This window comes from Cebus imitator, unplaced genomic scaffold (assembly GCF_001604975.1).
Source record: "Cebus imitator isolate Cc_AM_T3 unplaced genomic scaffold, Cebus_imitator-1.0 Scaffold43, whole genome shotgun sequence".
Taxonomy (NCBI): domain Eukaryota; kingdom Metazoa; phylum Chordata; class Mammalia; order Primates; family Cebidae; genus Cebus; species Cebus imitator.
The window spans coordinates 1,743,123-1,758,046 of NW_016107358.1; the positions used below are offsets into that span (position 1 = coordinate 1,743,123).

At 40.5% G+C, this 14,924-nt stretch overlaps 1 protein-coding gene and 1 long non-coding RNA gene across 4 annotated transcripts in view; one reads left to right on the forward strand and one right to left on the reverse strand.

Annotated features, from left to right (window-relative positions):
- The window catches only part of FGF12 (fibroblast growth factor 12), a 577,089-nt gene that overhangs the window by 365,167 nt on the left and 196,998 nt on the right, over window positions 1-14,924 (reverse strand). The window contains exon 1 of one of the 2 annotated variants that reach the window (XM_017526632.2): window positions 1,943-2,174. The exons of the other annotated variant lie outside the window; for it this stretch is intronic. Within the exon in view, the coding sequence (XP_017382121.1) occupies window positions 1,943-2,033 (91 nt within the window). The 5' untranslated portion in view covers window positions 2,034-2,174. Of the gene's footprint in view, window positions 1-1,942; window positions 2,175-14,924 lie in introns of those variants that run through there. 2 annotated transcript variants of the gene reach the window in all.
- The window catches only part of LOC119470891, a 46,878-nt gene continuing 34,211 nt past the window's right edge, over window positions 2,258-14,924 (forward strand). Inside the window, exon 1 of one of the 2 annotated variants that reach the window (XR_005199860.1) lies at window positions 2,258-2,786. This is a non-coding gene — a long non-coding RNA (uncharacterized LOC119470891). The remainder of the gene's footprint in view (window positions 2,787-14,924) is intronic. The other variant, XR_005199861.1, reaches the window with a different exon arrangement.

Below are 14,924 nucleotides of genomic sequence, written 5' to 3' on the forward strand. Positions count from 1 at the left end.
GGATCTATTGCTATTTGGGAAACTGACTCTGGAGGTAAATTGGATATCTTTCCTAATTTGACTGAGAAACTGCCCTGTCGTCATTACATATCCTACACAGTTTTAATTTTTTTCTTTTGAGTCAGTCTTTCCCAGTCACCCAGGCTGGAGTGCAATGGTGCAATCTAGGCTCACTGTAACCTCTACCTCCAGGGTTCACACGATTCTCCTGCCTCAGCCTCCCAAGCAGCTGGGATTACACTGGGATTACAGGTGCCCCCCACCACGCCCAGCTAATTTTTGTATTTTTAGTAAAGACTGGGTTTCACCATGTTGGCCAGGCTGGTCTCGAACTCCTGACCTCATGATCCACCCTCCCCCCCTTGGCCTCCCAAAGTGCTGTGATTGCAGGTGTGAGTCACTGCTAAAATTTTCACCTCTGAGAGACATATATCCAAGTTACAATCTATTCACATTATATTTACTGTAGACCAGGAAAAAATGAAACTATAACACATATCTCTACCAGCTTCTTGAAATATGTATATCAAAACATGAAACTTTAACATAAAGCCACTTGGTTTAGAATATAGTGGTATGATGTCTTTTAGTACTTATAAATATAATGGCAAAAAAGAATGTATAAATAATCTTCCGAAATACACGGAAGTACAAAATGAGATCTCGTTGCTGATTTCATTTTGAAAGTGTGTTCTGCAACTCCATAAAATAGTTCTTTTTAAGTAGTTTTCTATTTAATTCTAATTAGTTCTTTTTAAGCAGTTTTATATATCATTTAGACTGATGAGTAACCACAAAGTCAAAGATCCAAAAGAATGAATGAAACCTACATATATTCTAATCTTTCCAAATATAATTTTCAAAGCTCGAGAACAGAGTGAAAATAGGTGCCATAACCAAATGAATCAGACTCTCCAAAATAACATATGGAGTTTTAAACACGAAATCTTGTATAATGTTGTTAAATTTTTGAAAAGTAAAGTTATTTGGAATTTATGGATCAAAAACGTATCTAGTTCTTTGCAGAAGACACTTGCTTAGATGTAACAGGGTATCGTTGTTCTCACCCCACACCCCACTCCCAGTTTGTAAGAGGAAAATCAAGACACAGAAATTGAATTAGCACTTGCAAGATTAATAGACACAACACTTTGAAGATAACTTATACAAGCCTTAAAGAACCTTAAATAATTAGACAATGGAAGAAACGTGATGTAACAGCACATCATTTTGCAAGACTTCAGCAGAAAAGAATCACACTTATTTGCTATTAGTTTGGTGCGGGTTTTTTTTTTTTAATTAAAATTTTAATGGCCTTTCTCAATATCTCAGTTCATTCAAAGGGTCTGATTTTCCTTCTTTTCCTCCCAGAGGACCCGGCTGAAGCCCAAGGCTGATTGGGACCCTCCTGCCTCAGCACCGAGGACACAAATCGTTAAATCTCCAGGGGAAACTTACCCCTAACCACCGCCAGGTGTCTACTTTTCAGACAAAGCAAGAAAAAGGAAAGATACCTGCCTTGCCAGCCATCTGTTTAAGAGTCCCCTCTCCTGTGGAACGCACGAGCAACTTCTCGGAGACAGCGAACAACTCCAAGTCGCGCGCCGCCCCGCAAATCGCAACCAGAGAGCCGCGAGAAGGTGCGAACGCGGGTCCCAGCCAGAGCCGCTTGGAGAGGGACCCGCAGGTTTCAGCCCAGGCGCGCTCGGCCAAAGCTAACGCGCTCGCTCTACAAGCATGGGTGACTTCAGGGATTTAAAAGAAAAAAAGACCCACAGACAGAACCAGCGGAGGGGCCCTGACCTCTCCCCAGTCGGGAAACGGCTTCCCTCCACCACAGACTGCGCTGAATTCAGCAGAGAAGGGCGGCGGAGAGGGCCCCGGGAGAAAGAAAGGGGGCATCCTGCCGTGTTTCACGGCTGGGGAAAGAACGTTTTCTCACCACTTGGGCTGTCGCTGGACCTCAGGCTCCTTCCACAGAGACACTGCAGCATATGCACTCCTTTCTTCAGAGAAAGCTCAAGAATCTTCATGGAGAGGCGCGTGTGGGGTTGGTAACTCCCCGCCCACCTCCGCTAGTCGTCCAACCAACAGGCGGCCTCTCTTGGGAAGCCGGGTCCCGAGTCCATCGTGAGCGCACAGGTGGAGGGGAGTTTGCACGTGGAGCGGGCGGGAGCCCGGGCGCCGGGAAGGCGCGGGAGGGGACGCGGGAGGGAGCCCGGGCGCCGGGAAGGGGCGGGCGGGAGGGTAGGGACCAGGAAGTGGCGCCTCCGAGAGCCAGAGGCGCCGCCACCCCTCGGTGAGCTCCAATGCGGCCCCTTGGGACCTTCTGGAGGCGGCTGCTGGTCGGCGGGAGACGCGGAGGACGTCACCGCGGGTCGGTGCTTCCTTGCAGGTGCCTTCTGGACCGGGGGCCGCGGCACCTCCCCTGCTCCTGCCCTCGGCGCCGGACCCTGAGCCCTGGGAGCCCGCCTACCTCGGTGTCCCCGCCGTCCCGGCCTCCGGCCCGGAAGGCAGCCGTCCCGCGGGCTGCGCGCGGCCCGGGGCGACTCCGGCGTGGGAATGCGGCGGAAGGGAAGCACCCGCCGGGAGGGCTGGACCCCGGAGGCTGCAGAGCGTCAGAAGCGACTCTAGGGAACTAGGGGTGGGGTAGGGAGGCGGGGACGTGGAATAAAGAAAGCTCTTGGGTGCGGGCTATGAAAAGTCAGGTATGCGTAGGCGTGGACAGAGGGCTGATGTGGGAGTTTGGACACCTGGATTTTCTGGTCGGGGCTCTGTGTCCGTGGGTAAGTCACTCACCACCCTGGGCGTCTCCCTGTCAATCCGGGTGGGGAAGAGGGTGTGGGATAGAGGATTGACAGCGGCGCGCTTGTTTGTCCCCGTGCCTTTCAGTCCCCTAGAAAAGGGTAGCATAGGTGCAGTGGGAAGTGGGGCCAGAAGGCAAAGAGGAAGACGAGGCAGGTCAGGCGGGAAATCTGAGGACAAAAGAGCGCTTCGCTTTGGCGCCAGTATTCTAGAGGCTCTGCCTCTGCCAGCCCGCCCAGATGAGTCTAAAGATCTCGATTTTTCCCCCTGACTCTTATTTTCTCTGTTTTCTTTTCATAATTCCAACAATACCCTTTTGGAAGTGCAATGAGTAAGCATGGGAAGAATGCTGTCGAAGTGACAGGACGCCACCCTAGGTGGAACCTCAGGGCAAAAGCGGACCTTAGGGGGGCACTTAGCAATACAGCAGGTGGTTAAGAGCACAGACACTAGAGATAAGCAGCCTGAGTTCAAATTCCTACCAGCTGTATGACCTTAAACAAATTACTTAACTTCTCTCTGCCTCAATTTTCTCATCTTTGAAAGAAAGTTAAGGATAGCATCTGTCTCATTCACTCCTTGAGAGTTAAGGAAACACTTGTTATAAAGTAAGTGCTATAATAGTGTTTGCAATTATTATTTAGCCCCCACCTGTAGGGTTGTGACTCATTTTCACTTTCCGATGAATACCAGTGTTCATACCAGTAAATTTCTGCTTGAATAGTCCTGGTGACAGGGAACTCAGCAGCTCCCTAGGTAATTCATTGCACAAAAACTGTTAGGTTTTCCCTGAGGTTGAGCCAACAACTGACTTCACCTTTGTTCCACCCATTGTCTCAAGGCTGCCTAGCACTAACTGTTTAGCTCTTTCTTCCCTGCAAGGGAGTAAAAATGGTTTGCATCACACCTTTCCTCTTTCTCTTATATAGGCTAAACATTTGCAGAGGAACTGCAAATGTTTAGCCTGTATAATGACATTGTAGAAGACAGTGTGGCGATTCCTCAAGGATCTAGAAATAGAAATACCATTTCACCCAGCAATCCCATTACTGGGTATGTACCTAAAGGATTATAAAGTGTTCTATTACAAAGACACATGCACACATATGTTCATTGTGAAACTGTTTACAATAGCAAAGACTTGGAAACAACCCAAATGCCCATCAATGATAGACTGGATAAAGAAACTGTAGCTTTAGGTTGAAGACCTCAAGAAAAAAAAAAAAGAAAAGAAAATGTGGAACATATACACCATGGAATACTATGCAGCCATAAAAAAGGATGAGTTCATGTCCTTTGAAAGGAACATGGATGAATCTGGAAACCATCATTATCAGCAAACTGACAAACAGAAAACCAAACAGCACATGTTTTCACTCGTAAGTGGGTGTTGAACAATGAGTACACAGGGAGGGTAACATCACACACTGGGGTCTGTTGAGGAGTGAGGGGCTAGGGGAGGGATAGCAGGGGGTGGGGAGATTGGGGAGGTATAACATTAGGAGAAATACCTAATGTAGGTGATGGGTGATGGAGGCAGCAAACCACCATGGCATGTGTATACCTACGTGACAATCCTGCAAGATCTGCACATGTACCCCAGAACTTACAGTAAAATGAAAAAAAAATGTGGTTTGAAGTTTGGGAGAAGTCTACCTTCTTCCTCTCAGAGGCAGTGGAAGAAAAACCAGAACATCTGGAGGACCACTTGAACTTACACCCACCACTGGGTTCACACCCTCTTAGCTCATTTCAAAGCTCAAGCTCCAGGAAAGGTCATTTGGAGTGGTTCCAAGACCAAGAAGATATACCCAGGCCTTCTTTCTAGTCACCTCTTAGTCCTATTGTTCAGTGATATCACTAAAGCTCTTTAAGCTCCAAGGTCCTTGAAGATCTTGCTAAAACCACTGCACTGACATCACTGAAGAAGTTATTCAGCCCCGGGGCAACCTGAGCCATGGCCTTCATCTTTCCTGCCTCTTTGAGAATTAGTGAGAAACTTGGCTCATCTGGGATTCTACCCATAGAAATTCCCCACAGAGGGAGAGACAATTAGCAAAAGGAAAACATCTAAAAATAGTCCTTTGTGCTGCAGCAGAACACAGTTTTCCAGTAGAGCTCTCCTATTCAGGAACCCAATGCCTGGAGCTATTTCCTTACTTTGAGGAAAGTGCTGTTCCTGGAAAAACAGCAAATGAACAGGACAATGCCATGGTTCCCTCAACGGAACTTGAGCAGAGTGAACAGGTCCATGTGTGATTTTAAAAACATATGACCTCCTGAGCATCAGTTTTTATATTTATCATAACCCTCTCTGCCTCCTGGCAAGGTTGTGACAAAGTTCAGTTAGGTAAAACATATGAAAGTGCTTTGAAGATTCTAATTATCTTTGCAAGATAGGGTGCTATTACCAACTTCCCTGGGTTCTAGGTGTTAGACTATTAAGGTCTAATACAGTGGCTCTATTATTTCATTATAGGAAGCCTTTATATTCGAATCTTCTGACTCCACAACAGGATTGTAAACTTTTAGGATGCAGAGCAGAAAAGCCAACTCAGTACAATTAATATTCACATGGTGTACTGTCTTGTTTAAATGGCTGTTACCATGATTCTTATGACCAGAGAGGAAACGGATCATCACAGTACTTGTAAAAACAAACTGAAGTATTATATTTATAGATTTTTTGTTGTTACTGAGCTCTCAGATGATTTCAGAGGGCATGTAACATTTTAATGCAAAATATTTTCTCACCATATAGTACAGATATTTGATAATAGTAAGTTTCAACTTTGTAAGTAAGTATAAAAGGGATTTGATCACTGGAATTTTAATACTTAGTATTTTGGTTTAAAAAAAAGGATCTTGCACTTATCAGGACTTCAGTGTGCAAGCTTTTTAAAGCAACTCCTCATGTGATTGTCATCTACTTCCACAATTAGGCATATAGAGTGCAATCTTTCTGAGGTATCTTGAGCAATATATCAGAATTAGTTTTTATATGTATCATAACATCCAAAAACAAGACCAAACAGAACAAATAGCCAGGGGCACATGAAGGGTAAGAAAGTGATGTATTTTAGTTTGAACCAAAACTTTCATCTTTTCTCCTTTTTGTATATTATTCCATAAGCCAAACTCAAAATTTTACTGGCAATAATATTTTAATTTTAAATTCAAGATATTGTTTTAATACTGAAATTTTAAATTATGCTATCTGTTTCTAATTGAGATTTTTAAAGTTAGCCACTCTTTCTGTATTCTAATTGACTTAGGCATGTTGGACAAATTCTAGCAAGCAACTGACTAGTATGGTTTCAAAATAGAATAAGTTAGCACTTTTTGAGAAGGATTGGGAATTCTGGCGTATAATGACGGATGAACGTGTTTGAATTCCTAGTACCTAATTTTTTTCCTTTTTAAAAAGTATTCATTACTAAGAGTTTGTAGAAATTAATAATTGTGTGAGGGAGTTCTGAGATTTTTAAATGGTGACTTCTCTAAGATATTGTCTATTAACACTAAACATAGGCATCTGTCCACTCTTGGCATCAACTGTGAAATTAATTAGTGTATTTATCTGTTTGGAAGTGTATGTTGAATCAGTAATAACGTATAAAGAATTGTGTCAAGTCTCAAAACTTTTAATGAGTATATAAATGGCAAATGTCTATTGAATTAATATTAAATTTATTTTCGCAAAGAAACCCACATATAAACTAATAGATGAAAGTAAGACATCTAACATTGTATTTTTGTTCCATGTTATGTATACAGCCCATTGACTCTGAAAGGGCACAAAACCATGCCTGTAGCTCTCATCTTACCAATACCTTCAAATACAATCTTGAATTGTTTTTAAAATACTTCAAATACTGTTTTTAAAACTCAAACATGTTATTTTAAAATTTCTCTTCTTTTGTTTTTTTTTATTTTTTTCCTTCCTCTCCCCTCCTACTCCTATTCCTCCTCTTTCTCCTTCTCCTCCTCTTCCTCTTCTTCATCTTCATCTCTTTCTATACTTTTCCAAACCTTTTTATTTTTAAATAAGTTTCCCCTCATACAAATGTTATAAAATAAGACAAGAGTTCGTACATGTCCGTTACCCAATTTCTCTAATGTTAGTGGCTTTCATAACCAGTGTACAAATATCAAATCCAGAACATTTACACTAGTACCTTGTGATTACAAACTTTATTCAGCTTTCACTAGTTCTCCCCCAGCCCCACGTCCTTTTTCTGTACCAGATACAACTAGGACCCACATTGCATTTGATTGTCATGTCACTTGAATCTCCTTCAATCTGTGAAGGTCCCTTGGTCTCCCTGTCTTTCATTACCTTGGCACTTCTAATAAATATTGGTCAAATATTTTGTGGAATGTCCTTCAATTTGGGTTTGTCCAGTGTTTTATAATGATTAGGCTAAGGTTATTCATTTGCCAAGAATGACATAGAAGTGATATTGTATCCTTAGTATATCATTATGGCAGGGGGGTGGTACATAATGTTAATTAGTGATATTAACCATGATTGCCTGGTTGAGGTTATATCTACTAGGTTTCCATACTGTAAAGTTACATTTTTTTATTTATAATTGATAAATATGTTGAAAAATTTTGATGCTGTGCTGATGTCCTATTTTTCCTCAAACTTTTGTCCACTGATTTTAGCATCCATTGGCAGATCTTGCTTGCAACAGTTATTACTGTGCTGTTTGCCTAATAGTGACTTTTGTATTTCCTTTATTCTGTCTAAAGTAATAGAAATTCTTTTGTAAGAGCTGTTCCTTCTCCTGCATTTACTTATTCAGTTATTTATTTATATTAGTATGATCTCATGGATATTTATTCTAAGAATTATAATCCAATATGATCATTAGTTATTTTTGGCCAAAAGTGTTCTGGATTTAGCCATTGAGAGTTCCTTCTGATTTGTTATTGTATCCTTTGGACATACCCCAATTGTTTTTTAGCAGTTCCTTAACTTTTTAGTATTATATGATGTTCCAAGTTTTTTTTTTGCCCCTTCTACCCCAGCCCTGGAGTGAACTGATTTTCAAATGAGTCTGGGTTCTTTCTTTGGAGAATAATATATAGCAACCAAGATCTGGGTGCTAAGTGTGCTCATTTTTATTGAGGTGTTATTGCTTTTAGGCCCTCTCAGCAGAGAGAGTTAGGAAATCTATGTACACATTCACCTATATCATATTTATTTCTACATTTCTATCAGTATATCTTTTTAGATAGATACAGATATATCATGGTAGACATAGAGATAAGACAGATGAGGTCAATACTTAGATCCTAATCCAGTACCACCAGGTTCATTTTATTTTTCCCCTTTTCCTTATTTGTAACTTCTATCTGACAGTGAAAAACCTGACTTCCATTATTTACAATATATTCACTTACTTATTAAATCCTGCTATACACTTAAGGTAGTTACAGAATTGCTCACTGATACTCCTGTTGGAAACACTTATTACAAGAGTGCAGTATTTATGAACACTTATTTTTTTCTTGAACTTTATAGTATCCAATCAAAATATTATTTTCTTTTGAAAGTGACTTAGGTTGTTTCTTTACTTGCCCATCCTCTTCAGTGTGGTTTACTTATGCATTTGTAAACTCATATTCCCCACACATTTAATTCAATGTAATTAAATTATATATTTCTTATTTGGGTGTATGAAATATTGCTATGGTACTAAGAGTCAAAGCTTTACAAAAAAATTATAGCATGATAAGTGTTATTCCCTCATCCCTTCTCACCAGTTCCTATTCCCTCTTTTTTCTGCTTATTTCCCATGCACTGCCTATAGGTAACTGATTTCTTTAGTTTATCTTGCCTGTGTTTCTTTTGTACAAATGCACACACATTCTTCTATGTAGTGGCTTTTAGATTGTTTCCGGTATTGTGCTATTATAAACTGCTGCAATAAGTAACCTTATGTGCAGTATTTTCATGATGCAGAAAACACTGCTAACCAATACTCCTGTGAGAAATACACTCTATGTGCCTCCAGGGTAGCTTCCAAGAAATGGGAATGCTGGGTCAAAAAGTATGTGTGTAGATATTTTTGTTAAGTATTACTGAATTTCTTTCCAGAAGACTTGTATGAATTTAGATTCCTGCCAGCAATTTATAAGTGCCTTACCAACATAATGTATTGTCTTACTTTTTCAATTATGTCAGTTTGATTGTAATTTTTACTTTGCATATCACTAATTATGATTGAGTTTGAACATTTTGTCATTTGTTTGAGAACTTTTTTCTCATGTTCAAATAGATACCTCCAGGATTTGCTGCTGCAGTTGGACATTTTCCATCTCTTCTAATAGCACTCTAACAAGTTGTCTTGAATAAACACAGAGCTCATTATCTAAAAGAAGACTTTAAAGATGCGTTTAAATGATTCAAATGGAAGGAAAATGACTTTAAATCATCATAGTAAAACATGAGCTGTTTATTTGGCAAAATATGAGGCTAATTAGTTCAAGATAATAAATACTTATGAATTTCAAGGAAAAAACAATCACTCGTTAGTCAAAACTCACAAAAGAGGGACACTATGCGAAATGAACAACAACAACAACAACAAAAGACCAAAAAGGGATGGTGACTTCTTCTAAAATCACCTGGCTCCCAGCAACAGGGCTGCAACTAAGTGACTCAGAACCTCCGCTCCCTTCCTGGTGCAATATTCTTTAAAAGACCCTATGATGCTGCCCCTGATTTTAATAGCATCAGAATCAAACTTACTTGATAATACGCATAGAAATGATTTCAGGACATTTTTCCTTTCCCTGGAAATTGAATTTTCTCTTTAAATTATCTGTTTTTTAGACGCAGAAGGCAGCCATTCATTTAAAGATCTGACCAATAAAAATAAGTATTGCCTTTACAGTAAACTATGAGGTTTCTATTAGTGTCAACTTTCAGAAAAGGGCATGGGAAAGAGTCTTAACTTATGACTTGGGCTAACTTTACTCATGGCAAGCTTTAACTGTTCTAATACAAGTGGCTAGGGGGCAATGGCCAGAGTCGGAAAAGGAGGAGAAAAAGGGTTAACTGGAGATGTTCATTAGAATCCATATTGAAGGCTTGTTGGACATGCAGTAATTTGGAGAATGATTTTTTTTTTTTTTTTTTTTTTTTTGAGATGGAGTCCCAGGTGGGAGCGCAGTGAGATAATCTCAGCTCACTGCAGCCTCCGCCTCCTGGGTCCAAGTGATTCTCCTGCTTCAGCCTCCCAAATAGCTGGGAATATAGGCGCATGCCACCACATCTAGCTAATTTTTGTATTTTTAGTAGAGACAGAGTTTCACCATATTGGCAAGGATGATCTCGATCTCTTGACTTCGGGATCCACCCGCCTCAGCCTCCCAGAGTGCTTGGATTACAAGTAAGAGCCACTGCACCTGGCCAAGAATGAATATTTTAGCCTCTTAAAGGTGATTGTTACACAAATATATTGACAAGTATACGTACATTCACAAGATATATGTATCTTTGTGCCTGTGCTGAAAAAGATTATGGCCAAAGTTGCAACTCTCACGTATTAGGCAAGAGCCACATATGGAATTTTGAAATCTCCTTTGTGCATTATTTTTCTATTCTTTCTTCCCTTCCACAGACATACAAGCATCTTAAAGAAGAGGCTGTATGTACTACCTTCACTTCGGCATTTCTTTCTTAAACCCGTTGAGTGCTGCCTCTTGCTCGCACAACCTTACCGAAGTTCTTTTTATAAAATCACCATAATCAAGACTATTTCAGCTATAATGGACACATTTTGTCCTAATGATACAAAGATGCAATAATTATATGTGTTAAAATTACTGATCACTCTATTTCAAGAAACTCTTTCTCCTTATCTTCAGAGACACCATTTTTCACTCGGTTTTCCTTCTACTTTTCTATTAACATCATAGTTTTCTTTCTGCCATCTTCTAAGTGTTATTATTTCCCAAGGTCAATCTCTTCTCCCCTTTTACTATTATGAGACATCTTACAGATTAAAATTCCTACACTATTGATAGCTCCTGGAACTGTGTCTGCTAACAAGATACCTCTATAGGTTTGATCATCTATTTCCAAGTTTTTCTGTAAATATCTACTTAAAGGATCCACAAGTATTAAAAAAATAAAAAACAAACAAAAAAGAAACCAAAACATAACTCCAACTGGACACATATCTTTCCCTCTAAACTTCTTCAGCTCCATATTTTAATGAATAACTACATCTAACTAACCAGTTTCCAAATCCAAAGCCCTGTGGGCCATCCTAGACTGTTCTTGCTAACTTATCATCAATCAGATGGAGAATATTATAGATACTATTTGTTTAACATTTCTAATATCCATCACTTTATTTTTGCCTTCCTTCAGGCCCTGATCACATTTTGCCTAATTAACTACAATATAGTTACAAAAAATATTCATACTGCCTTCATTGCAGCCTCCATATGGCCAAAATAATCACCCCAAAACTTGGCTCTTCAGAAACTTTTCACAGTATTGAAGATTAAGTCAACAATTTAAGTTTGGTACATAAAACCCCTGATGATTTGCTTGTCTTCTTTTATCCCTGTACCTGAACTTAACTCCATCCGCGTCCTTGATTTGCACTGTTTCATGTTCACATCTACATGTCTTTACACATGCTGTTCCACTTGCTTATAATATCCTGCTTTCCTTCTTCTTCTTCCAGTGAGTTCATACCCACCCTTCAAAAATTGGATCCATAATCACCTCCATCAGTAAACCTTCCTCAACTGGATTAGGTGCCCTTCTTTGGAGCCTACCTGTGTATGTTTCTTAGCATAGAACTTTCACACAATAATCTCTCATTTCCAAAAAGCAAAGTACTTATTGAAAATTCAGCCAAATAGTCACACAAACTAATATATGATTTCAATTGTAGCAGCTGCAAAAGAGGAGAAGTACATTACATTATTTTGTAGTGTCTAAAGAGATGGTAGAGGTGTTGATTTAGCCAGAGGAATCAGGAAAAGCCTGAGGCACTTATCACATCATAGCTTGTGTCACAATTAGTTGGGCACATGCTTTATATACATTTCCTCACCTCAAGCGTACACACACACACACACACACACACACACACACACACACACAGAGTCACCTTTTTCCCCTTTCATGGCAAGTCATAAAAGTCATTCATCATGAACTGTTACTATTTCTGCCCTTCCCCATATACAGATGCTACTCAAAACATAGGAAATGGTCAATAAATATTTTCTGAATTGAATTGAAAACTTTACCCAGAGTTGCAGAATAGTTATATGATTCTGTTTCTTTAAAGTTAACCATATGGTTAGAATGAAGATAAAGCCTTAATCAAATTTATTATAACCTTACATTTCAGTTACAACAAAAGCAGCATGCGTCATGCCTTCTGTCTTTCCTGAAAATCAATGGCACACCTACCACATGGTTTCAAGTATGATAAAAATAAAGGAGGTCTTGAAAAAATTCAAAAGAAATGCAAGCCAGGAGAAACGGAGCCTTTGGAACCCTTAAATTGATGCTATGATTTGAATGTGTCCTAAAAATTTCACGTGTTAGAAACTCAGTCCCCAAACATGTATTGATAAAATTTGGAGGTGAGGCCTTTGGGAGGTAATAGGATTAGATAAAGTCATCAGAATGGGGCACCCATGATGGGACTGGCTTTATAAGAGGAAGAGAGACCTGAGCTAGCAAACACTTGCCTTCTGCTATGATATGACACAGCAAAAAGGCCCTCACCAGATGCTAGCAGCCTTCCCTGCCTCCAGGACTGTGAAAATTAAATGTATTTTCTTTATAAAGTACACAGTCTGTGGTATTCTGTTATAACAACAGAAGATAAACTAAGATGATGACTAGTTTAGGATAATGATCCTGGAAAACCAACAAAGACTCGGGAGGAAAGTTGCATAGTATTACTCTGAAAGGTCATATACTTCCAGATTTCACCATTGTTGCCATTTCTAGTGTTCTAGGTTAATTAACAAATAATGAAGAATGGAAGAATCAGAAATATCTGTTTTCTGTTCTTTTGTGCAGGTGTCCATTGTAGGCATTCAGTATGTAAATATGAAAATCACTGAGATAATGCTTCCAGGAGCCAGCTCTAGATAACCATCTTCAGCATCCTGGGCTTATGTAAATAATCCATTTGGACTTAACTGTTGTTTTCATTTTTATTTGTACATATTTATGGGTGTATTAGTCCATTTTCATCCTTCTGATAAGGACATACCAGAGACTGAGCAATTTGAAAATGAAAGAGGTTTAATGGACTGATAGTTCCCGTGTGGGTGGGGAGGCCTCACAGTCATAGTGAAAGTGAAAGGCATGTCTCACATGGCACCAGACAAGAGAAGAGAGACTGTGGAGGGAAGCTCCCCCTTGTATAATCATCAGACCTCATGAGACTTATTCACTATCATGAGAATAACACAGGAAAGACCCATTTCCATGATCCAACTACCTCCTACTGGATCCCTCCCACAACATATGGAAATTCAAGATGAGATTTGGGTGAGGACACAGCAAATTATATCATCTCACTCCTGGGCCCTCCCAAATCTCATGTCCTCAGCTTTCAAAGCCAATCATGCCTTCCCAATAGTTCCCCAAAGTCATAAGTCATTTCAGCATTAACTCAAAAGTCCACAGTCCAAAATCTCATCTGAGACAAGTCCCTTCCACCTATGAGCCTACAAAATAAACCAAGGTAGTTACTTCTGAGATACAATGGGGTACAAGCATTGGAAGAAATTGGCCAAAACAAAAGGGCTGCAGGCCCCATGCAAGTCCAAAATCCAGTGGGGCAGTCAAATCTTAAAGCTCCAGAATGATCTCCTTTGACTCCGTGTCTCACATCCAGGTCATGCTAATGCAGGAGGTGAGTTCTCATGGTCTTGGGCAGCTTGGCACCTGTGGCTTTGCAGGGTACAGCCTCTCTCCCAGTTGCTTTCATGGACTGGTGTTGAGTATCTGTGGCTTTTCCAGCTGCACAGTACAAGCTGTCAGTGGACCTACCCTGCTAAGGTCTGGAGGACAGTGGCTCTCTTCTCACAGCTCCAATAGGTCGTGCCCCAGTGGGGACTCTCTGTGGGGATTCCAACCCCACATTTCCCTTCCACACTGCCCTAGCAGAGGTTCTCTATGAGAGCCTCACCTCTGCTGCAAACATCTGCCTGGACATCCAGGAGTTTCCATACAATCTCTGAAATTTAGATGGAGGTTCCCAAACCCCAATTCTCGACTTCCATGTACTGGCAGGCTCAACCCCACATTGAAGCTGTGAAGGCTTGAGGCTTGCACCCTCTGAAGCCATGGCCTGAGCTCTACATTGGCCCCTTTCAGACACAGCTGAAGTGGCTAGGACACAGGGCACCAAGTTTCTAGCTGCACATAGCATGGGGACCCTGAGCCCCACCTACAAAACCACATTTTCCTCCTAGTCCTCTAGGCCTGTAATGGGAAGGGCTGCCATGAAGACCTCCAACATGCCTTGAAGACACTTTTTCCATCATCTTGGGGAATAGCATTTGGTTACTCATTACTTATGCTAATTTATGCAGCCAGCTTGAATTTCTCCTCAGAAAATGGGATTTTCTTTTCTATAGCATTGTCAGGCTGCAAATTTTCTCAACTTTTATTCTCTGTTTCCCTAATAAAACTGAATGCCTTTAATAGCACCCAAGTCACATCTTGAATACTTTGTTGCTTAGAAATTTCTTCTGCCAGATACCCTTAATCATCTCTCTCAAGTTCAAAATTCCACAAATGTTTAGGGCAGGGGCAAAATGCCATGAGTCTCTTTGCTAACACATAACAAGAGTCACCTTTGCTCCAGTTCCTAACAAGTTCCCTATCTCCATCTGAAATCATTTCAGCCCGGACTTCATTGTCCACATCATTATCAGCATTTTGGTCAAAGCCATTTGACAAGTGTCTAGGGAGTTCCAAACTTTTCCACATTTGCCTGACTTCTGAGCCCTACAAACAGTTCCAACCTCTGCCTGTTACCCAGTTCCAAAGTTGCTTCCACATTTTCGGGTATCTTTTCAGCAACTCCCCACTCTACTGGTACCAATTTACT